General features: G+C 42.4%; 1 protein-coding gene across 3 annotated transcripts in view; it reads right to left on the bottom strand.

Moving 5' to 3' along the window:
• Positions 1-270: 270 nt before the first annotated feature.
• si:dkey-17o15.2 (UAP56-interacting factor) overlaps positions 271-22,961 on the bottom strand; it is a 76,685-nt gene continuing 53,994 nt past the window's right edge. For all 3 annotated transcript variants that reach the window (XM_052021634.1, XM_052021636.1, XM_052021635.1), the window contains 2 exons: positions 17,124-17,241; positions 271-398 (listed from right to left, as the gene is read on the bottom strand). In XM_052021634.1, the coding sequence (XP_051877594.1) occupies positions 303-398; positions 17,124-17,241 (214 nt within the window). In that variant the 3' untranslated portion in view covers positions 271-302. The remainder of the gene's footprint in view (positions 399-17,123; positions 17,242-22,961) is intronic.

Raw genomic sequence — 22,961 nt, 5'->3', positions numbered from 1 at the left:
AAAAAAGATTGTTATTTTATTCACTTAATTTGCTTTATGTTGCTTTGTTAGATTGATTTATTTGAGCAAAAGGAAAGGTCACTTTTCTTGGGGAAAATGATATTGAATTAATGGGAGTAGACTGGGCATTTGTTTAACAGAATGAAAATATTTTGCATTGAGAGCATGTGAGATGTTTAGTATGTATTAGGTATGCCATTTTTGTATTTAAATAGTTTATTTGAAAGCATTGTCAACAAAAAATAAAAGCTATCTCTTATATTTTACCCTGAAAACTAAATGTAAAGCAACAAGAGCAAACATTAGCCCATTGTGACAGTTCTGCCTCCTCTTCTTGATGCTGCAGGACAGGGACAAATCTTCATAGATGAAAATCGATCATTCAGAGTCACACTTGTCTGCAAGAAAATGCATTTTGTTAGACTTAAGAAACTGATTAGTCAGGTACAAATGATTAAAAGAGAGTTAGTATGATGGATGGATCATGTCAAACAAATTCAGGTGAACTTTTGATGAAGTGTTTATGGATGTGTCTGTATGAAATATCAGTAGGCATTTGATAATATTTTGTGCAAGAGTCTATCATAAAAATTGAAAATATGGAATAGTGACTCCCTGGCATCAGGAACATTGTCCTTGCATCTAGTCTGATTACTTTGTTAGAATTTTGTACATTTCAGAGGTCCTTTCATTCTTCTGAACTCCAATGAATATAGACCTAATCGACCCAATCCCTCGTCGTGCATCAGTCCTGCCAACCCAAGAATCAGACTCGTAAAGCTTTGTTACTCACCCTTCTTGGCAAGAGCATACTTCCTCAGATAAAGAGATTAAAGCTGTATATACAACTCCAGGTGGGATCTCACCAAGATCCTGTACAGCTGCAGAAAAGTATTCTAGTTCCTGTATGCAAACCTCTTGCAATGAAGACCCACAGACCATTTGCCTTCCTAAATGCTTGTCCTCAGTGACTGGTATATAAGGACATCCAATATCTCATTGCACCACCCTCTTTCCCAAGTCTTTCTGTTTTTTGAACCACTCATTTGTCCACATCATTCTGTATCTGTCATATATTTTCCCACAATTTGTCTAAGTCAATTGAAGATTTTTTGCATCATCTTCACAACTCGCATTCCACCCCGCCGCCTTACCAATTTTTCATTTGTCTACAAACTTGGCATAATTAGTTCAATCATCTAAATTGTTTACATTATGAACATCTTGGGCCCGACTGGCACTCCACTAGTCACTGTCCGCCGCCCACACAAGGACATGTTTATTCTTAATCTGCTTCCTGCCTGTTAACCAATTCTTAACTTATTCTAGCACATTTCCCCCAATTCCGTGTGCTTTAATTTTGCATACTATTATGTCATGCCTTACCAAAAGCCTTCTAAAAGTCCAAATTCACTGATCCACTGGTTCTCTTTTATCTATTTTACCAGCAGTATCCTCAAAAAATACGCTTATTAAATATGATTTCCCATTCATAAATATCTACTAACTTTGTCCAATCCCATTGTTGCTTTGCAAGTGATGTTACTACATCCATTATTATCGATTAGCATTTACCCCACTACTGATGTTAAACCTGGAGGTCTATAAGTTCTGCTTTATCTGTCCCTTTTTTCAAATAGTGGGGTTATATTTGACACCCTGAAATCTGTAGGAATCGCTTTAGAGACTAAAATATTTTAGAAGATGACGAATGATATGTCCAATATTTTCCGGGACACCTCCTTTCGTACTCTGGAATCTAGATTGCATGATTGTCAGGTCCTGGAGATTTGCCAGCCTTTAGTCCCATTTATTTCTCCAGCACTATTTCTTCTTTTCACTATATCCTTGATTCCCCAACACATCTGAGAGGTCATTTCTTTCTAAAGCGGAAATCAAAATATGGATTCAACTCTTCTCCTATTAATTTGTTCCCAATTATAAGTTCCCCTGTTTCTGACTGTAGGGGACCTACTTTAGTCTTCACTAGCCTTTTTCTCTTTATATATTTACAGAAGCTTTTTATGTCCCCTGCATATACCCTCATACTCCATCTGCCACTCTTAATCATTAGTTGTCCCCCTTGTTGAATTCTAAACTGCTTCCAATTCTCGTGCTTGTTGCTGTCCTTTGCCTCCTCTTTGTGCCCAGTGCCATCTTGATTGAGTCATCTTTCCCGACATACTTTTGTGCAAGACAGGGATGAATAGTTGTTGTTGTTCATGTATACAGTCTTTCAATATTATCCATGGCCTGTCCACCGTCAACCCGCTATGGTTGTGATAAGTTGGCTGTGATAGATTACCAATCTATCATAGCCAATTTATGCCTCTTATATTCTAGCTTCATCTCTTCAGATATTTCTATGCCTCTATTTATAAGTTCTAATATAACTAGAACCTTAAATGATTTATGCATATGGAATCAGGAACTTAACTGTTCATCCAAACCTCTCAAGACTGTAAATTTTCAGTATTATATCTTTCCATACATTTTCCTGATTTCACACTTTGCTGCATTGAACGCTTGTGATTTTTCTCATCTTTTTTCATTACTCCGTTTTGTATCACCTGCTCCATATTGCTAATTCCTACATCCAAGTCCTGCAGAACACCATCCTGTCTGCAAAACATCCAACCAACATCCCCCTTTTTTCCTGTTTGGGGCCTGGTCTTTGCGCCCAATGCCAATTTCCCTTTAATCCAGTGGGTTTCCACCTTCTTAAGAAGATGGCTCTGTGGCAATTTGTCAAATCCTGAACATCTATAAGCACAGCATCCACTGATCCACCCCAATCTTCCCAACACTGATCAGTCACTGAAATAAGCTCTTCACCAGTTTTAGCATTTCTGTCTTCAATACATTTTTTGGCCTCTTTATATTTTGCTCTAAACTAAATAATGTTGTGATCACAGTTGGCTAGATGATTGGTTACTGTAATGCACTTCACTTGCCCTTTTTTTATTTCTGAGAACCAAATCCAAACAGCTGCTTTATTTATTGGACAGGTGATACATTGACTGAGAAGACTTTGACAGAGCAGAAATTCTCCTTCTCTTAGCACCATTTTTTTCCTTGTATTTTTAAGATTATTCAAGTCTCCTATTTTTATTTGTCTATATTTGTGACACATCTTTGAAATTTGCCAGCAAGTTTGCTTATTACATTTGAAAAGTATTAGGCTGAGCACTTGCAACCTCATGGCATAGAAGACTACAGGCCAAGTACTAGAAAATGAGATTATTGTAGATAGTTGGTGGCTGGCACAGACATGCTGGGCAAATGAGCTTGTTTCCAGTCTATGGCTTTGTGACTCTATAACATATCATTATTTCATCGTTTGAAGCTCCATAAAAAAATCTTCCAGCAGTTGAATCAATTCAAATCAATAAAACTTAGCTCTAGAATCATACAGAATACTTTCCTTCCTTCTATACTCCTTCTGCAGCTCTGCATTTACCTGTACTAATTTTCTGCTTTTGCACTTACTAGGATCTAATGCTGAGAATAATTTGTAAACTTGCTACCTCTATGGTGTACCTATAGGTATGGACATTCTGTATTCTATGTATCTATGTGCGGACAACATTGATTCTTTTGGAAAGATGACTCAGTAAGTATGTCTTCTTTGTATCAATGTCCAGACTTTAACACACAGTCTATAACAGGAGCTAGGAAACTCAACATTTATATAGATAAGTATTCTGTGTTGTGTCTTTGGTCTCTCTCATTCACAATGTATTTGTGAAGACATTCCCTACTGGTAATGAGGATGAGTTCCTCGGTAGCTTTTCTTCAAAATTGTTGAGGGACATTGATGACTCTTGCTTGGCAAGTTTTAGGTGGATTTACCTCGACAAAAATGATTCTTCGCAGAGTTTTGCAGTGTCCACATGCAAGGAATTGCATTTGACTGAGAATTAGCTGGAGTACTGTGTGCAGTTCTGATCATCACACTATTGGAAAGATATGATAGTGCTGGAGAGAGTGCAGATATGAGTTACCAGGATGTTTCTTTCAATTGAATGTTTCTTTTATAAGAGTTGGAAGAGATTAAGTCTATTTTCCTTGGAGTGAAGGAGGTGGGGGGGGGGGGGGGCGGCATGAGATCTGAAACAATAGATGAATGTTCAAGTTAATTGGTGGTCATTGAAAACTTCAGGATGAGATTAGGGAAGCATCAAATAGCCATCTCCTGTACTAACGCATCATAAAAGGTGTATCCCTGCTACTTAATGTGTAGTTCAGGACAGGTCAGTTTTGTGACTTAATATTTTGGCTATTTGTATATTCAGGGAGCCATCCCTCAACACTATAACAAAAGAGGTGTATGTTCGTGACCCACTACATGGCCAGCAACCTCAGCAGTCTAAGGGGGTGAGTATTTTTAAGTGCAGCACCCATCCTTAGATCTGTTTGGGCCAATGACCCATGGCATCACAAAGTATCAAAGAACATGGCAGAGAGCTGAACTGGTAGATATCAAACTCTGTGTGTGTGTGTGTGTGTGTGTGTGTGTGTGTGTGTGTGTGTGTGTGTGTGTGTGTGTGTGTGTGTGTGTGTGTGTGTGTGTGTGTGTGTGTGTGTGTGTGTGTGTAGGGGACATTTGTGTAGGGGACCAGCTATCAGACAGCACTGGGTAGTTTGGTGAGACAGAGCCACCAGTTGAGAAAGGTAGTTACTGACCCTTCGGGATGCCTGAAGGGTGTGTGTACACTCATTCAGGAGATTGTGTAGCTGTACACTTGTTTGTGAGTGTGTTTGTGTGTGTTAAGAATAAGTTTGAAACTTTGGGATAACAGAATTTTATATGAAAGGAAATACAGCGGGAACCATGAGCTCAATGGCACAGAAGGGGGAGATCACAGAGTACATACTGTTTGGTTTTAAGTATGTGCTGTTTTATTTTTATCCTTCCCATGTGTTTTGTTAAATATGGGAATTACCGTGGAAGTATTTAAGGGAGAAGCTATACCCAGACTTGCCTGTCAGGATGGCACCTATTGAGGTCAGATAACAGCAGGCTGAGAATCCCGACAACCCCTGCCAGCCCCTGACACTGATTACCTGCAGGGAGAAGCAGACCATTCTGAATGAGCTGCCCTTACTTAAAGTTGCTTGAGAGAATTTTGGCATATGCTAGAAGAAATGATTGAAATTCACCAGATGCATCCGAAAGATATACACGTGTTGGTTAAAGCTAAATGCCTGAGAGACTTGTGGGACAGTATGACCTAGGGGGTGCGGGCTGCTATCTGGACAATTAGTGGGAGTGCCAGTCATGAGGAGAGATATCAGAACTTTAAGGGAGAAGTGAGGCAGTGACTGGGGGGAGGTGAGAGTAATTGGGGAATGATAATGTCAGTGGTTTAAAGAGCTGATGAGCCTGCCATGGATTATGTGGAGCGTAGATATCAGGTCTATGAGGAATATTCAGGGCTGGACAATCCAGGGAGGGATGAAAATGCTCAAGGAAGGGCTGAGCTCTGCCCACCAGGAAGTTTTAAACTTGGAAATAGCTGTGGGATTGACTTACCCCACAATCGTATCATGGGCCAGGGAGATAGACTGAAGGAGAGGGAAGAGAAGTTGCAAGGTGGCTCAAGTGAATATAGCTGCTGTGAGGACACAGAGAACTTGCTTTGTGTGTCAGTGACGGGGGCATCTAGCAAGGGACTGCCAGAATAGACACAGAAGGGTAAAGGAGATGATCTGTTACAGCTGTGACCTCCCAGGCCATGGTTGGAGGTGGTATCCTAATAAGGGAGGAAGGTGTGAGAGTCACCTACCAAGGCAGGTAGAAACCACAGCAGCGGCTTCTCTGTCCGATCTGACTGCTGACCAGATCATAGAGCTAGCGAGGACAGCATCCAGGTCAAACAGCTGGCAGCAGCCTCCATTGCCAGTACTGGTCACCCACAAATGTATACAAGTGGTTTATTAGGGGGCCAGCAATGTAATATGTTAATGGACACAGGGTCATCAGTACCAATAACTGATCTACCCTTGCCCACAACTGGAGAGTTGATTTACATTACCAGTGCAGGAGGGGAAACAATGGGAGCAGAGAGAAGTAAGCCTCAGGTAATTGAGATAGAGGGAGTGCAGCTTTCAGTAGATTCCTGGGTATGCCCAAACAATGAGGGTACAGTCCTGGGGACAGACACACTAAGTAATGCAGGTGCTATCATAGACTCAGGGAAGGGACAGGTAACATCCGAGTCAGGGACAGAGAACATGCACAACCAATAGAGCAGACAGCATGGCCCACAGAGATACAGCAGCCCTAAGCAGGGACAGGAGACAGGACAATGTGTGTGAATCATGTCAGGAGGTCCCTAGGGTGGGGGCCAAACACAGACAAGATGTATTAGAAGCAGTGCAGCTGCCTGCACAGGTACCAGCAATTAAAGTAAAGGCTCACCAGAAAGGGGAAAGTAGGGAGCAGAAATGGAATGAGTGGGCAGATCTTAGGGTAAAGAGAGCAGTGATAGAACAGGAGACCAGGGAAATTGCAAGTGGAAAGAAAGAAACTACTGAAGCCAATTTAGTGAGATTATATGAAAATGGGAAGGACTGTTGTAACCTGTGCAAAATGATGAGGGACCGAGCAAAACAGCAGCAACATATTGCTGATCAGAGAGAACCAAAGGGAGAGAAGGTAAACCTCCCACAGCTTGGTGACCAAGTCGTGGTATGGGAGCTGCCAGAAAAGGCAGGATTCACTCCCAGGTGGATAGGACCACAGGTGGTGGTACTGACAAATGACACCTGTGTCTGTGTGCAGACCCAGCGAGGCAGCCAGAGGACACATTGGACTCAGGTTAAACATTATGACTCACTTTCTTCTTGCCCTCATCGGCAGACCAAGAAACCAAGTCTACCCACTGGCATTGTCATTACAGAGAATTTAAATGATGAACACCAGCCTGCTGCTTCACATCTGACCACTCCTGATGGAAGCAGACCTACAAATAAAAGGGAACAGGAACACGAATGCAGAAGGCACAGAGAGCGAGTGTCAGCAAGCCACGATAAAGTGTTAAAGTAATGGTAATTGTATTTTGTAATGAACGCTGATTCTGGGAGGTGGATGTTTAGTTATATAGATCAGAATAGAAAGACATTGGGAAATAGATGGGAAGGGATCCAGGTTAATGGCAAAGGCAATAAGTGCCTCAACCCTGAAGGCCAGGCAGGCAGACCAGGCCGAGAAGGCGAGGGGTGGTGGGGGAGACAGAGACAGAGAGAGAGCGAGAGAGAGAGAGAGAGAGAGAGAGAGAGAGAGAGAGAGAGAGAGAGAGAGAGAGCGAGCGAGCGAGAGAGAGAGAGAGAGAGAGAGAGAGAGAGAGAGAGAGAGAGAGAGAGAGAGAGAGAGAGAGAGCATTTGAACATCTGAAGGCAGTCACTCCAGCCTGGATGGGAGTGAACTGAACACAAATGAGCTAGGCCCTTTCAGTTGTTGGGCAGGCCAGCAAAAGGACACTCCAGGAGGGGATGTCTTAGGGGTGAGGTCCTTACAGCTATTCAAATAGAGATGAACCCAAACCCTCCTGTAGACTGATCAACGGGTCTGAGAGACTTGCGATTATGCTGACAATCTTCCATCATGGCATAGAACGTGAACTGTTGCCTGTGATCCTGAGACAAAATAAGTGACCCAGCTGGTGCCCCTTGCCAACATAGTAACTACTGACAGCCACGTCTGATAGTTTCAGTTACAGACACTGAATAGGCGAAGATAAAGATACAATGCATACCACAACGGGCCAGCAGGGAAGGAGGCAGCAAGCAAAGTGTCATGAATGACAAAGCTGCACTTTAAACACTGGTTGAAATCATTGAGAAGATACATGTATCCAAAAAGAGGATATGGTCAAAGGTCTGGAAGGTTTTATTGCCATCACTGCTAAAATCTTGTAGATAGCCATTAGGGATGACAGATAGTTTAGATGTAGGTCCACATGGAGATGTGATAGCTGAGTAATTGGGGATGGGATCCTTAGTGAAGGGCATTTTTGCCACCCTGCTTAATCTGAACCTCCTTAAAATTTGGCCTTCCTGGGACAGATTTCTGTCCAGTGGCCATCAGTAAGGTATGTTAGAGATTATTCTGAAGCTGTGAAAGTATGGAGAGCAAATATTAATTGAAATTAGCACCAGTCTTCAGCAAATAAAAACTGTTCACAATTTACTTCAACTGATACGTTAAGGCTATTGAAACCAATCATTGGGTGTGGGCATTCTGATTCTGTCCCATTGAAACTACTCAGGGGAAGACGACAGATGAATGTTCTTGTTAATTGGTGGTCATTGAAAACTTCAAAATAAGATTAGGGAAGCATCAAGTAGCCATCTCCTGTACTAATGTATCGTAAAAGGTGTATTCCTGTCACTTAATGCGCAGTTCAGGGCAGGTCTGTTTTTTCACTTAATATTCTGGCTAGTTGTATATTCAGGGAGCCATCCCTCAACACTGTAACAAAAGAGGTATATTTTGGGTGTCTGGAGTTTGTGCTCAGAAGCTTTTGGACCAGCCACCAGTATTGAATATTCAAAGGAGTTCTGCCATTTGGGATGTGCTACCAATGTAAATATGTAATTCTGCCAAGTTATCTGTCTATGTTCAAATGTTCAAGTTAAGTTGGTGATTATAGCCATTGAATCTGTAGTCAATCGTTTATTGTTATCTTTGTGTTTAAAAAGCATAAAACACTGTGTCAGGATACGACTCTGGATTCTCCCCAGAAGAGCTACATGTTTAATAAAGACTTTTATATCTCCCAGTTACAGCTTCCGTGTGGCTTAGTTTAGTTCATCACAGCAGGACTCACAGTCACCGTTGCAGACATCAGATCAGTCTTTTGGAGAGTGAACCCAGGGTGTGTCCTTAAATCCTGCGCAGATCAGCTGGCAGGGGTACTTGTAGACATTTGTAACTTCTCCTTACTTCAATATGAAGTGCCCATCTGCTTTAAGAAGATCATTATCATCCCAGTACCAAAGAAAAATAAGCTAACATGCCTTAATGACTACCACTCGGTGGCTCTGACATCCACCATCATGAAATACTTTGAGAGGTTGGTCATGGTACACATCAACTCCAGCCTCCCAGGCAACCTTGACCCACTACAATTCACCTACCACCAAAACAGGCCCATGGCAGATGCCATTTCCCTGGCCCCACACTTGTCTCTGGAGCATCTGGACAGAAAGGACACCTACGTCAGACTACTATTTATTGACTACAGCTTTGCGTTCAATACTATATTTCCAAGCAAACTCACCTCCAAACTCCTAGGCCTGGGACTCAACACCTCCCTTTGCAACTGGATCCCTGACTTCCTGACCAACAGACTTCAATCAGTAAGGATAGGCAGCAACACCTCTGCCACAATTAATCTCAACACTGCTGCCCCACAAGGCTGCATCTTCATCCCCCTACTCTACTTCCTATACACTCATGACTGTGTGGCCAAATTCTGCTCTAACTGCATCTACAAATTTGCAGATAACAACACCGTAGTGGGCCAAATCTCAAATAGTAATGAGTCAGAGTTCAAGAAGGAGACAGAGAGTCTAGTGGCATGGTGTCATGACAACAACCTTTCCCTCAATGTCAGCAAAACAAAAGAGCTGGTCATTGACTTCAGCAAGTGGGGCATTGCACCTGTTCCTGTTTACATCAATGGTGCTGAGGTTGAGAGCTTCAAGTTCCCGGGAGTGAACATCACCAATAGGCTGTCTTGGTCCAACGACATAGATGCCATGTCCAAGAAAGTGCACCAGCACCTCTACTTCCTCAGGAGGTTAAAGAAATTCAGCTTGTCCTCATTGACCCTCAAAATTTTTATAAATGTACCACAGAAAGCATCCTATCCAGATGCATCAGGCTTGGTATGGCAACTGCTCTGCCTGAGACTGCAAGAAACTGCAACAAGTTGTAGACACAGCTCAGCACATCACGGAAACCAGCCTCCATGGACTCTTTGCCTCAGTAAAGCAGCCAACATAATCAAAGACCCCACCCGCCCCAGTCATTCTCTCTTCTCCTCTCTCCCATTGGGCAGAAGATACAAAAGTCTGAAAGCACATACCACCAGGCTCACGGGCAGCTTCTTTCCCATTGTTATAACACTATTGAATGTTCTCCTTGTCCAAAAAGATAGACTCTTGACCACACAATCTATCTCGTCATGGCCTTACACCTTATTGTCTGCCTGCACTGCACTTTCTCTGTAACTATAACACTTTATTTTGTTTTCTGTTATTGTTTTTCCCTTGTTCTACCTCAATGTACTGATGTGGTGAAATGATCTGTATGGATGGCATGCAAAACAAAGATTTTCACTGTACCCCGGTACATGTGACAATAATAAAGCAATTTACCAATTTACAAGTGAGGTAGAGAACTATCTGGCTTACAAATGGACACATTCTTTAAAGTGAACAATATCCTTGGGTTGTTGAACAAATGGCTGTTCTTCTTAGAGTGTTGGAGGCTGAGGGGAGACCTGAGAGAGGTTTTTAAAATTATGAAAGGCACAGAGAGGGTAGACAGTCAGAATCTGTTCCCCAGGGTAGAAATGTCAAACATCAGAGGACATGCTTTTAAGCTTAAAGGGGGGAAAGTTTAAAGGCGACGTGAGGCAACTTTTTTACGTAGAGAGTGGTATGTGCCTGGAATGGGTTCCCAGGAGTACTAGTGGAATCAGGCAGTTTGGTGGAGTTTAAGAGGCTTTTAGATAGACACACGAATATGAAAGGAATGGAAGGATATGGATGATAAACAAGAGAAGGACATTTGGTGTAAATTGGCATCAAGATCGGCACAACTTCATTGGCCAAATGCCCTGTCCAGTGCTGCACTGTTCTACGTTCTATCTTACTGAGGTTGAAGGAGAATATGATATCATAATAGCCCAAAAGAATGTGATGTGGAAGCATAAAGAGGCAATCCCCCTGACAGAGATCGGGCCAGAAGAATATGTCACATTGACAAATCTTCTCAGACCACAAAATGTCCTGTTTAAAGATGTTGTGCAAAAACTGGAAGATTGCTTTATTCAAAGCCATTAGAAATATTTGAAGAGCTTGGAATAAATAGCCAGAAGCAGGGTGAGACATTGGGTGAGTACCTTGTTCCAACAAAGAACTTGTCCTTGCCTTGCAACTTTGGTGCCCTTTTAGAATGTACCTAATGTGCTTGGTTTGTGCGTGAACTGGTAGCTGAACACATTCAACCCACAACTGTTGAACAAGCATTACTTGTCATTTGAAATTGCATATAAAATTGATGTAAATGGCATGCCAAAGATTTTCATCCACCATATAGTTGTATAGCTGCGGTTTACAGTCTAGAGCCCATTGCAAAATCCAAGCTATGACACCAGATAAGCAGCATGCTGGAGAAACCTGTTAGGTCAATTGATATTGCAAAAGTCATTGCTCACTATATGTTGTCAGTTTAGAACAGTAAATGTTTAGTAACCAAATGAAAGGTCACATTTTGACAGTTTCCCAGATCCAAGTCAAGCAAGAGAAGTAGCTTAGCAGCAAATCAAGACAGCAACAGAAAGGAGGACTTTATAGATTGGAACTTCATCAGAGAACAAGGAACTGGGATTGTAAGATATCTACGTCACAAGCAGTAAAAGCAGCAAACAAGCAGACTTTTGCATAATCTGTCGACAGAAAACATTTTCAAAGTGAAAACTTGTGAGATATGACAGGCACCAGTGCAACACTATGGACAATCAGTACAACTATCCATCATCATAGCAAACTGTGAAAACAACTTTAATGGGGAAGGACTGGCTGAGTCAACTCATGCTGGATTTGAAGAATATTTTTGGCATCAATGTTTCAAAATCGCATCTTGATATATAGTTGGAAGAGATTGATAATACACTCACAGCTAGCTGCACAGCATTACCAGGTACAATGTGCCTCAGACTATTGCAAATCCAGACTAGTCCTGTACACTCTAAAGATTCAAGCTGAGAAGGAACTGGATAGGCTGGAATAAAATGATGTGCTTGTGAAAACAAAGTAAGCATGCCACACCAGTAGAGGTTGTGCCTGAGGCATGCTGTGTGGAGAATAAAAAAATCACATAGAATCAAACTGGTGCTGATGAACAATATCCACTATCCATTTAGATTCATTGAGTCAAACAGGATAGAAACAGCCCCTCCAGTCCACCATGTCCACGTCAATCATCAAGCATCCATCTACTAATCAGGATTATTGGCAAATTGTTTAAGTGCTGGTCAAGATATTTTTAAATATTGTGGAGGTGCTTGTATCCTCTGCCTTCTCGGACAGTGCATTCCATATTGCAAACACTCACTGGGTGATCTTTTTTTCCCTCAGGTTCCTTCTAACACACTTACTCCTCACTTTAACCCATGCCTTCTGCTTATAGACATCAGGAATTATTTCTCACTATCCACTTTATCTGTGCCTCTCATAATTTTGTATACCTCTACCCCTGAGCTGCCTCTGCTCCAGGGAAAACAAACCCAGCCTATCCAGTTACTCATCACAACTGAAATGTTCCATTCCAGACTACATCCTGGTAAATCAAAGTTAAATCAAAACTTAACCAAAGAAAATCCAAAAATGTTTTGTGAGTATGTAAAGGGCAACTGGATATCTAACAAAAGAATAGAGCCTACTTGGGATGAAAGTAACCATTATGTGCAAGAGAGGATGTGGATAGGATTCTTAATACTTGGCAGCCGTCTTCAAAAAAGCTGTCCAAAAAACTTCTTCTAGTTAAGGAGGAAGATTGTGAAATATTGAATGGGATAAATATTGCAAAAGGGGATATATTAACGGATTTAGCATCTTTGAAAGTGGATAAACTACCATATAGACAAAAGAGAGACTGCAGATGCTGGAAATCTGGAGCAACACACACAAAATGCTGGAGAAACTCAACCGATCAGGTAGCATCTATGGAGGGAAATGAACAGTTGACATTTTGGGCCAAGACCCTTCATCAGGATTGGAAAGAGAGAGGGAAGAAGCTAGAATAAAAGGGATGGGGGCAGGGGGAGGAGAACAAGCTGGCGGATGATAGGTGAATCTAGGTGAGGGGAGAAGGTAGGTGGGGGGAAGTGGGAATGATGTGAGAAGCTGGGAGGTGATAGGTGGAAGAGGCAAAGGGCTGAAGAAGACAAAATCTGATAGGAGAGGACAGTAGACCTTGGAATAAAGGGAAGGAGGTAGGGAACCAGAGGGAGGAAGGTGTGGGTGATGGACAGGTCGTGAGGGTGGGTGAGGGGAAAGAGAAGGGGTAAGGGGACCAGAGGGATAAGGGAAAACCAAGGGGGTGAAGAAATGGGGGGAGCAGTTACCGGAAGTTAGAGAAATTGATGTCAATGTTGTCAGGTTGGAGACTACCAAGACGAAATATGAGGTGCTGTTCTTTTAATCTGCATTTAGCCTCTACTTGGCAGTAGAGAAGGCCATGGACAGACATGTCAGTGTGGGAATGGGAAGTGGAATTAAAATGGCTGGCCACCGGGAAATCCTGGCTGTTCCGGTGGATGGAAGCGAAGGTGCTCAATGAAGCAATCCCCCAATCTGCGTCAGGTCTCTCCGATGTAGAGGAGGCTGCACCAGGAGCACTGGATGTAATAAATGACACCGATGGATTCACATGTGAAGTGCTACTTCACCTAGAAGGACTGATATATTCTTGATGGAATATATCCCAGGCTGACAAAAGAAGCAAGAGAAAAAATTATGGAGGCTCTGGCTGTCATATGTCTGTCTTCATTGGGTACAGGAATGGTGTCAGAGATTGGAAGAGTCATTTTTAAAAAGGAAGGAAGAGATAAACCAAGAAATTACAGGCCATTTAGTTCAGTGCTTTTCAAATTGGAAGGAATTCCAAAGAGAAGTAAAAGTCTTCATTTAAAGACAAGTCAGAAACAAACAACACATGTTCTATCTGACTAAGTTGATTAGATTTTCTTAAGAGATACCAAGGAGTGTTGATGTCATCTACCTGGATTTTAGCAAAGTTTTTAATAAGGCCCCACATAGAAGACTGCTCAAAAGAGTAATAAATAGCCCATGGGATCAAAAGCGAGTGACAGATTCAGTCGCAGGAGGATAAGGGTAATGGTTGAGAGATGCTTTAATGACTAGTAGCCAGGTTTCACTGAGGTTCCAAGAAACTTAGACCCTTGCAGTTTGTGATGTATTTTAATGACCTAATCTTGAGTGCCGGTGGCATGATAAAGGATTGGCCATATGATATACAGTGAAGAGGAAAGTTTAAAGTGCAGGAAGAATTAAATAGTCTGGTGATTGGCAAATGAAATTCCATTTGGAGAAGTGTGTGGTAATGCATTTGGGGAGGTGCAAAAGGTAAGGGAATGCGCAAAAGATGGAAGAATACTGAGCGGTGTGGAGGAACTGAGGGACCATGAAGTATATGTCTACAGATCCATAAAGGTATTAGGATAAGTCAATAAAGTGAGTAAAAAGCACATTGGCTGCACTCCTTTATTAAACAAGGCAGAGAATATAAAATTAGGGAGGTTATGCTAGAATGTGAATAATGTACCGTTCTGGTCACCACATTATGTATGTGATTCCTCTGGAGAGGGTGCAAAGGGGACATATGAGGACGGTGCCAGGATTTTAAATTTTTAGCTATGAGGCTGGGACTGTTATCTTTTGGACAGCAGAGGCTAAGGTTATACAATTTTGAAGTCATGGATAGAATATTAGGAAGCCCTTTTTAGTATAGGGGTCAAAAACGTGTGGGCATAGATTTAAAGTAATTAATGGGATTGGAGGGGTGACAGGTCATAGAGTCTTAGAAATAAGCCCTTCAGCTCACCACATCCATGCCAACTTTTTGCCTATCTACATTAATACCATATGCATAAGGATCATATCGTTCTGTGCCTTGCCTATTTAAGTGTTTGTCTAATGATTAAACATAGTAATTGTATTTGACTCCACCACCTCCTCCGGCAGAATGTTCCAGATGTCAACCACTCTCTGTGTAAAAAAATGTTCCCCTCAGGTCCCCTTTAAAACTCCTTCCTTTCACCTAAAACTCCTCCCTTCCATCTAATGGCCTCTTGCTTCTTGACAAAAAAATGTTTTTTTCATCCAGAGAGTGGTAGAGATCTGGAACTCATAGCCTAAAAGGGTGGTAGATTCAGAAACCATCATCACATCTAAAACAATACTAGGACATGTTCTTGGAGAGCCACGGACCAAGTGCTAGATGGTGAGGCTAGACGGGGTGACTCTTTCCACTTGGCATGGACTGTGTTAGACCAAAAAACCTTCTTCGGTGTCATATTTTCTATGACTCTCTGATTCTAACACCACAGCATTATCAGAATAAATCACTATTTATGATTTATGAACATTTGGAGAGGTATATTATGATTAGGAATATTCGGCATGGCTTTGTCAAGGGCAGGTCCTGCCTTACGAGCCTGATTGAATTTTTTGAGGACGTGACTAAGCACATCGATGAAGGGAGAGTAGTAGATGTAGTGTATATGGATTTCAGCAAGGTGTTTGATAAGGTGCCCCATGCAAGGCTTATGGAGAAGGTGAGGAGACATGGGATCCAAGGGGACATTGCAGTGTGGATCTAGAACTGGCTGGCCCACAGAAGGCAAAGTGTGGCTGTTGAAGGGTCGGATTCTGAGTGGAGGTCGGCGACTAGTGGTGTACCTCAGGGATCTGTACTGGGACCCTTACTCTTTGTGATTTTTATAAACGACCTGGATGAGGAAGTGGAGGGGTGGGTTAGTAAGTTTGTGGATGACACGAAGGTTGGGGGTGTTGTGGATAGTTTGGAGGGCTGTCAGAAGTTACAGAGGGACATAGATAGGATGTAGAGTTGGGCTGAGAAGTGGCAGATGCAGTTCAACCCAGATAAGTGTGAAGTGGTTCATTTTGGTAGGTCAAATATGTTGGCAGAATATAGTATTAATGGTAGGACTCTTGGCAGTGTGGAGGATCAGAGGGATCTTGGGGTCCAAGTCCATAGGACGCTCAAAGCGGCTGCACAGGTTGACTCTGTGGCTAAGAAGGCATATAGCGTATTGTCCTTCATCAATCGGGGAATTGAATTTAGGAGCCGAGAGGTATTGTTGCAGCTATATAGGTCCCTGGTCAGACCACACTTGGAGTATTGTGCTCAGTTCTGGTCGCCTCACTACAGGAAAGACGTGGAAGCCATAGAGAGGGTGCAGAGGAGATTTACAAGGATGCTGCCTGGAACGCAGAGCATGCCTTATGAAAGCAGGCTGAGGGAACTCGGTCTTTCCTCCTTGGAGAGACGGAAGATGAGGGGGGACCTGATAAAGGTGTATAAGATGATGAGAGATATTGATCAGGTGGATAGTCAGAGGCTTTTCCCCAGGGCTGAAATGGTGGCCACAAGAGGACATAGGTTTAAGTTGCTGGGGAGTAGATATAGAGGAGATGTCAGTGGTAAGTTTTTTACTCAGAGAGTGGTGAGTGCGTGGAATGGGCTGCCGGAAACGGTGGTGGAGGCGGATACGATAGGGTCTTTCAAGAGACTGTTAGATAGGTACATGGAGCTAAGTAAAATAGAGGGCTATGGGTAAGCCTAGTAATTTCTAGGGTAGGGACATGTTCAGCACAACTTTGTGGGCCAAAGGGCTTGAATTGTGCTGTAAATTTTCTATGTTTCTATGTTTCTACTATCACTGTGAATTAGTGTGACTCTTTTACCTAGAGCAAAATATCTAGCAAGGATTATGCATTCAAAATGCAATCCCAATAAATATTGCCAATGTTCTGCCTTCACATTCTTGTATGTGATCTTTACAATACATATTGACCACAGACTCCTTAAACGATTTCATTTTCAGTTTTGCTAATCCAAGGAAGTTATCAGTGATATTGCTGTTCCATTGTTAGATTTTTAGACAGCTTCTCCCAAAGTCTATAAGTAAACATTTGCTGAGAGCAGAAGTGTAGATGACCTCTAGCACTGAAGATTCCAGAAATGAAGAAGATTTACATGGACAACTATCCTTCTGCTGCTGACATTGATACTTTTGATCATTGAATAAATATGCCTTGCATCGATTACAATCTAGTACCTGATTGGCTATACTCTTAAAGTTGAACCCAAGGTAAACTCCTTTTGGCTGTTTTCTCACTCCTTTTATTGTCATTTGCTTTCTTCCAGTTAAAGACTGTTGACTTCTTAGTCTTTGGCTGTGGATGCAAAATACATTGCAATTTTACAGTTAAATCCACATTTTTCATTCAATCAAGTTATTATTGACTCTACATTGCAATACATATCCTAAAAGGTGAGAAAATTGATACCTCATGTTTATCCTGCCTTGCATTTATTCAAGCCAAAGTCACTTTTTATAAGGTCCCACACAAACAGTTATTAAACTAGAGTGCCTGATGTTGGAACAATATACAGGCATTGATTGAGAATTAGTTAATAAACAGAAAGCAGATTTAATGGGAATAAATGTGCCATTTTTTGGGTCAGGAGCCTATGACCAGTGGAATGACACTAGATATAGATCTGGTGCCAATTCTCCAGCTATTGACAATCTATATTGGTGAATTGGATGAGATCAAGTGTAAAATATCCAAGTTTGCCGTTGATACAAACTAACATTTTAACATAATAAGAAATATTTGAAGTAGGAGCACGAAGGGGTCACTCAGTCCTCAAGACTGCTTAACCAGGAAATAAGATTGTGGCTGATCTGACTGTAACCTTGTTCCACATTCCTGCCCCACCCTGGGAACCTTTCACCCCCCCTTCCACTGCTCTTTAAGTAAGAGAATTTCAAAGATTCACAACCCTCTGACAAAAAAAAATTCTCATCTCTATTTCTTATTTTATAGAGCAATAGAGAGATACAGCAGAAAAACAGGGCCTTTGGCCTACAGAGAATGTGCTGACCAGCAAACACCTATTTTTACACTAATTCTATCATAACTCATTTTATCTTCCCCACTTTCCTATCAACTCTGTCCAGATTCTACCACTCATCTACCCACAGAGAGCAATTTACAGCTGGCAATTAATCCACCAACCCGCACATTTGTTGGGATGTGGGAGGAAACTGGAGCACTCAAAGGAATCACACACGGTCATAGGAAGAACTTGCAAACTCCAGAAAGGCAACACTGGAGGTCAGTATTGAATGCAGATCACTAGAGCCCTGAGGCATCCAATGTTCTTTTGTATTTCTCTTACACCTGACAGAAGATAACTTCTCTCTCAGCTTTCCCCACACTAAAGCTGGACCGTGCTCTGACAGCTAATTAGTACAGACTTCTTTAGATGAGTCTGGCAAAAGTCTCCTTGGTGCCGCAAAAGAGTGAGATACCATAGAACCATAAAACCATAGAACTATAGAACAATACGGCACAATACAGGCCCTTCGGCCCACCATGTTTTGCCGCCCTTCAAACCACACCTATGACTATCTAACCCCTTCCTCCCACATATCCCTCTAACTTAAATTCCTCCATATGCTTATCTAACAATCTCTTGAACTTGTCCAATGTATCAGCCTCCACCACCACCCCAGGCAGCGCATTCCATGCACCAACCACTCTCTGGGTGAAAAACCTCCCTCTGACATCACCCTTGAACTTCCCACCCAATACCTTAAAGCCATGTCCTCTTGTTTTGAGCATTGGCACCGTGGGAAAGAGGCCCTGGTAAGCGTTGTAGTGACTGAATGATTTTGTAAAATATAATGATATCTGTGTCACAAATATCCTGTATGAGAGAACCATCCCTCCGGAAGAAAGAGAAATCTCGGAGGTATAGGAACAGAGATTTTCCATACTTGAAGTTTAGCTGAAATTCTTTCCAACCAGCAAGGGAGTCAATAGCCTCTGCAAACTCAGTTGTTTGAGTTACAGGATCAAAGTCATCCAGAAAATCATTATGCACAGGCCAGAAGTTATCCATCTCATGTGAGTACAGCCCAGAATATAACTATTTGCTTGTTTCTGTTGTGAAATACCTCCACCATTGCAGATTTCAGAGGGGCGGCAATGTTGACAATGGTTTGCGCTGCTGCAATCTCCATTGTTGTTAGAAATTGGACTTTCTTGGCACAAGTTAATCCAATACTTGTTTGCACTTTAATTCATTGTGTTTTGCACAACTAACTTACTTGCTTCTGACTTCATTGTCTCTTAGAATTATGAGTTAAATTGTGAGACAAGTAAGCTACGTCCTTTGTTTTGATCTCAGGTGGCATTTCTGATGGTTTAACCCAAACCAAGCTTTATTCTATTTCTTCTTTTGCCAGATATGATTGATCTATTAGTGTTGGCAAGTTCACCTCCATCTGGGAAAAACTGCCTGAGTGCTTCTAAATGCTATTTACATTTAGAATGTAGGCTGCATTCCATCACCCCAATACATGGAATGTTGATGTACATCAGGCTGTTATGTTTACATTATATTGTTGTCACTGCGCCCTCACTTTATGACCTCTGACAGTGATCAGTATCACAAACTGTACTGTGATTACTGGGGGTTGGAAGAAAATTGGACAAATCATACCTTCTGCGTGATAATCAAATTATATTTGTGTTAATGATCAGATCTTGGATGACACTATGACAGTAATGCTGGTGCCTGCCATGGATAAATGAGTTGATGATACAAAATCCAGATTATGCCCAGAACTCCTGTAGTTATTGCCCATTGTTCTCCTCACCAATGCCATAATGACCCAGGCAATGTTGGCCATGAGTCTTTGTCTGATCCAATGCAATGCATTAAAGTCATCCAAGGGAAGTAAATTTTCTTCATGTGGTATATGTTACAGGATTTTTATTTATTGAAACTCATGACCTAGGCCAGATTATGTAGCCAATTCCTAAGTGACTTTGAGAACATGATGTTGTGGAAGCTTCTTGAACTGCTGCAGCCTTTTTTGGTGAAGGTATTCCTATAATACTTTTGGGAAAGTGTTCCAGGATTTAGACCAAGTAAAGATAGAGGAATTGCAATATATACTTTCAGGTCAGGATGGTATGCAACTTTGAGGGGAACCTGCAGGTTTTGGTATTCTCGTGTGCCTTAAGCCATTTGATCTTCATTTTGGGAGAAACTATTGCAGTAGCTTAGGCAGTTGCTGCAGTACATTTTGTAGATGCAGCCATAGTGCATCGATGATAGAGGGAATTAATATTTATGTCGATGGATGGGGTGTCAATGAAGTGGGTCGCTATGCCCTTGATGGCGTTGACCTTCATGAGTGTTGTTGGAGCTGTACTCACTCAGTTGAGTGGAAAGTATTCCTCCATCCTTCTAATTTTTGTATTGTAGATGGTGGAAATTCTTTGGAGGATCACTCCAAGATACTCAGCCTCTGGCCTGCTCCTGTAGCCACAGTATTTGTGTGACTGCTCCAGTTAAGTTAATGGTCAATGTTGAGCCACAAGTTATTGATGGTGGAGGACTCGGTGATGTTCATGCCATGAATGTCAAGGGTAAGCAATTAAACTTTGTTTTGTTGGAGATGGTAATTACCTGGCATTATTGTGGCATAAATGTTACTTGCCACTTGTCAGCCCACATTTGAATATTGTTTGTGTCCTTCCTGCTACATGTGGATGTCTGTTTAAAATCTCTTCCAATTCTTTGCCATTCTCCAGCAGAAAGTAAATTGGTAAATTAGTTTATTATTGTCACATGTACCGAGGTACAGTGAAAAACTTGTCTTACATACTGATCGTACTGATCAATTCATTACACCAGTGCATTGAGGTAGTACAAGGTAAAACAATAACAGAGTGCAGAATGAAGTGTTACAGAGAAAGTGCAGTGCATGTAGACAATAAGGTGCAAGGTCATAACGAGGTAGATTGTGAGGTCAAGAGTCCATCTTATCATACTAGGGGACCGTTCAATAGTCTTCAATGTGATGGAAGCTGTCCTTAAGTCTAGTGGTACGTGCTTTCAGGCTTTTGAATCTTCTGCCCAATGGGAGGGGGGAGAAGAGAGAACGTCAAGGGTGGTTATGCTGGCTGCTTTAACGAGGCAGCAAGAAGTGTAGACAGAGACCATGGAGCGGAGGCTGGTTTCCATGAAGTGCTGAGCTGTGTCCACAACTCTGAAGTTTCTTGCGGTCCCAGACAGAGCAGTCGCCTTACCAAGCCACAATGCATCTGGACAGGATTCTTTCTGTGATGCATTAATAAAAATTGGTGAGGGTCAAAGGAACATGCCAAATTTCTTTAGCCTCTTGAGCAAGTAGAGGTGCCGGTGAGATTTCTGGGCCATTGCATCTACATGGTTGGACAAGGACAAGCTTTTGGTGATATTCACTCTGAGGAACTTTAAGCTCTCAACCCTCTCGACCTCAGCACCATTGGTGTAAACAGGAGTATGTGCACCGGCCCCCATCCTGAAGTCAATGACCAGTTATTTTGTTTTGCTGACATCAAGGGAAAGGTTGTTGTCATGACACCATGTCACTAGACTCTCTATCTCCTTCCAGTACTCCTACTCATAGTTATTTGAGATACGGCCTACTACGGTGGTATCATCTGCAAACTTGTAGATGGAGTTAGAGCAGAATCTGGCTACGAAGTTGTGAGTTTATAAGGAGTAGAATAGGGGGCTGAGGACATAACCTTGTGGTGCACCAGTATTGATGATAATCATGGTGGAGGTTGCTGTCTATCCTTACTGATTGCGGTCTGTTGGTCCAGAAGTCAAGGATCCAATTGTAAAGGGAGGCGTTGAGTAAGTAGGGACTCACTATACTGCTCAACATATGATGCCAGAAGCCTACCAGAGACATTCTGATCACTTTTTTTCCCCTAATTCTTTTTTTTCCCCAGTTGGAGTGAGATTTGGAGCGGGACATTTGAAAGGACATGAATCTCTGTGCGTGTGCTTGTGAGTTTCACCTTGCAAGAGTCTAAACAAGGCACATTTTCTAATGGTTAATAGCTGATTGGCTAATTAACAGCAGCGAATAAAAGGAAGGTGGGTATAAGCAGAGCGACCATTTTGGGAGTGGCCATTGTTGGAGTGGATCGGAGGGGGGGACTGAGGTTTGCCTCAAAAGGTATCGGCAAGAGGAGGTGGAGGCTAAGGTAAGTTTCTTTCTTTCTTGCTTTGGTTTTTTCTTTAGTGCCAGGCCAGAGTAGCTGGAATGGCTCCAGGGTCAGTGGTGTGTTCATCCTGTGAGATGTGGGAGTTCTGGGAGACCCTCCAGTCTTCCTGATAACCGCATCTGCACGAGGTGCATCCAGTTGCAGCTCCTTACAGATGGTGTTAAGGAACTGGAGATGCAGCTGGATGACCTTTGGCTCCTATGGGAGAACGCAGAGTTCAAAGATAAGAGCTACAGGGAAGCAGTCACTCCTAAGCTGCAGGAGGCAGGTACCTGGGTGACTATCAGAAGAAGGAAGAAGAATAGGCAGATAGTGCAGAGTTCCCCTGTGGCTGTTCCCCTCAATAACAGGTATACCACTTTGGATACTATGGGGGGGGGGGGGGGATCCAACCAGGGGAAAGCCGCAGTAACCAGGTCTCTGGCACTGAGCCTGGTTGTGTGGCACAGAAGGGAAGGGGGGAGAAGAGAACGGTAGTGATAGGGGATTCAGTAGTAAAGGGGGCAGACAGGAGATTCTGTGGACATGAAAGAGACTCCCAGATGGTATGTTGCCTCCAGGGTGCCAGAGTCAGGGATGTCACTGATCAGGTCGACAGCATTCTGAAGGGAGAGGGCGAACAGCCAGAGGCCATGGTACATATTGGTATCAATGACATAGGTAGAAAAAGAGATGAGGTCCTGAAGAAGGAAACTAGGTAGGAAGCTGAAAAGCAGGACCTCAAGGGTAGTAATCTTTGGATTGCTGCCTGTGCCACGCGCCAGTGAGGGTAAGAATAGGATGATTTAGCAGATGAATGAGTGGCTGAG

The sequence above is a fragment of the Pristis pectinata genome, chromosome 8 (genome assembly GCF_009764475.1).
Source record: "Pristis pectinata isolate sPriPec2 chromosome 8, sPriPec2.1.pri, whole genome shotgun sequence".
Taxonomy (NCBI): domain Eukaryota; kingdom Metazoa; phylum Chordata; class Chondrichthyes; order Rhinopristiformes; family Pristidae; genus Pristis; species Pristis pectinata.
The sequence above is the reverse complement of the archived record's forward strand: the minus strand, read 5'-3'. Positions and strand labels throughout refer to the sequence as shown.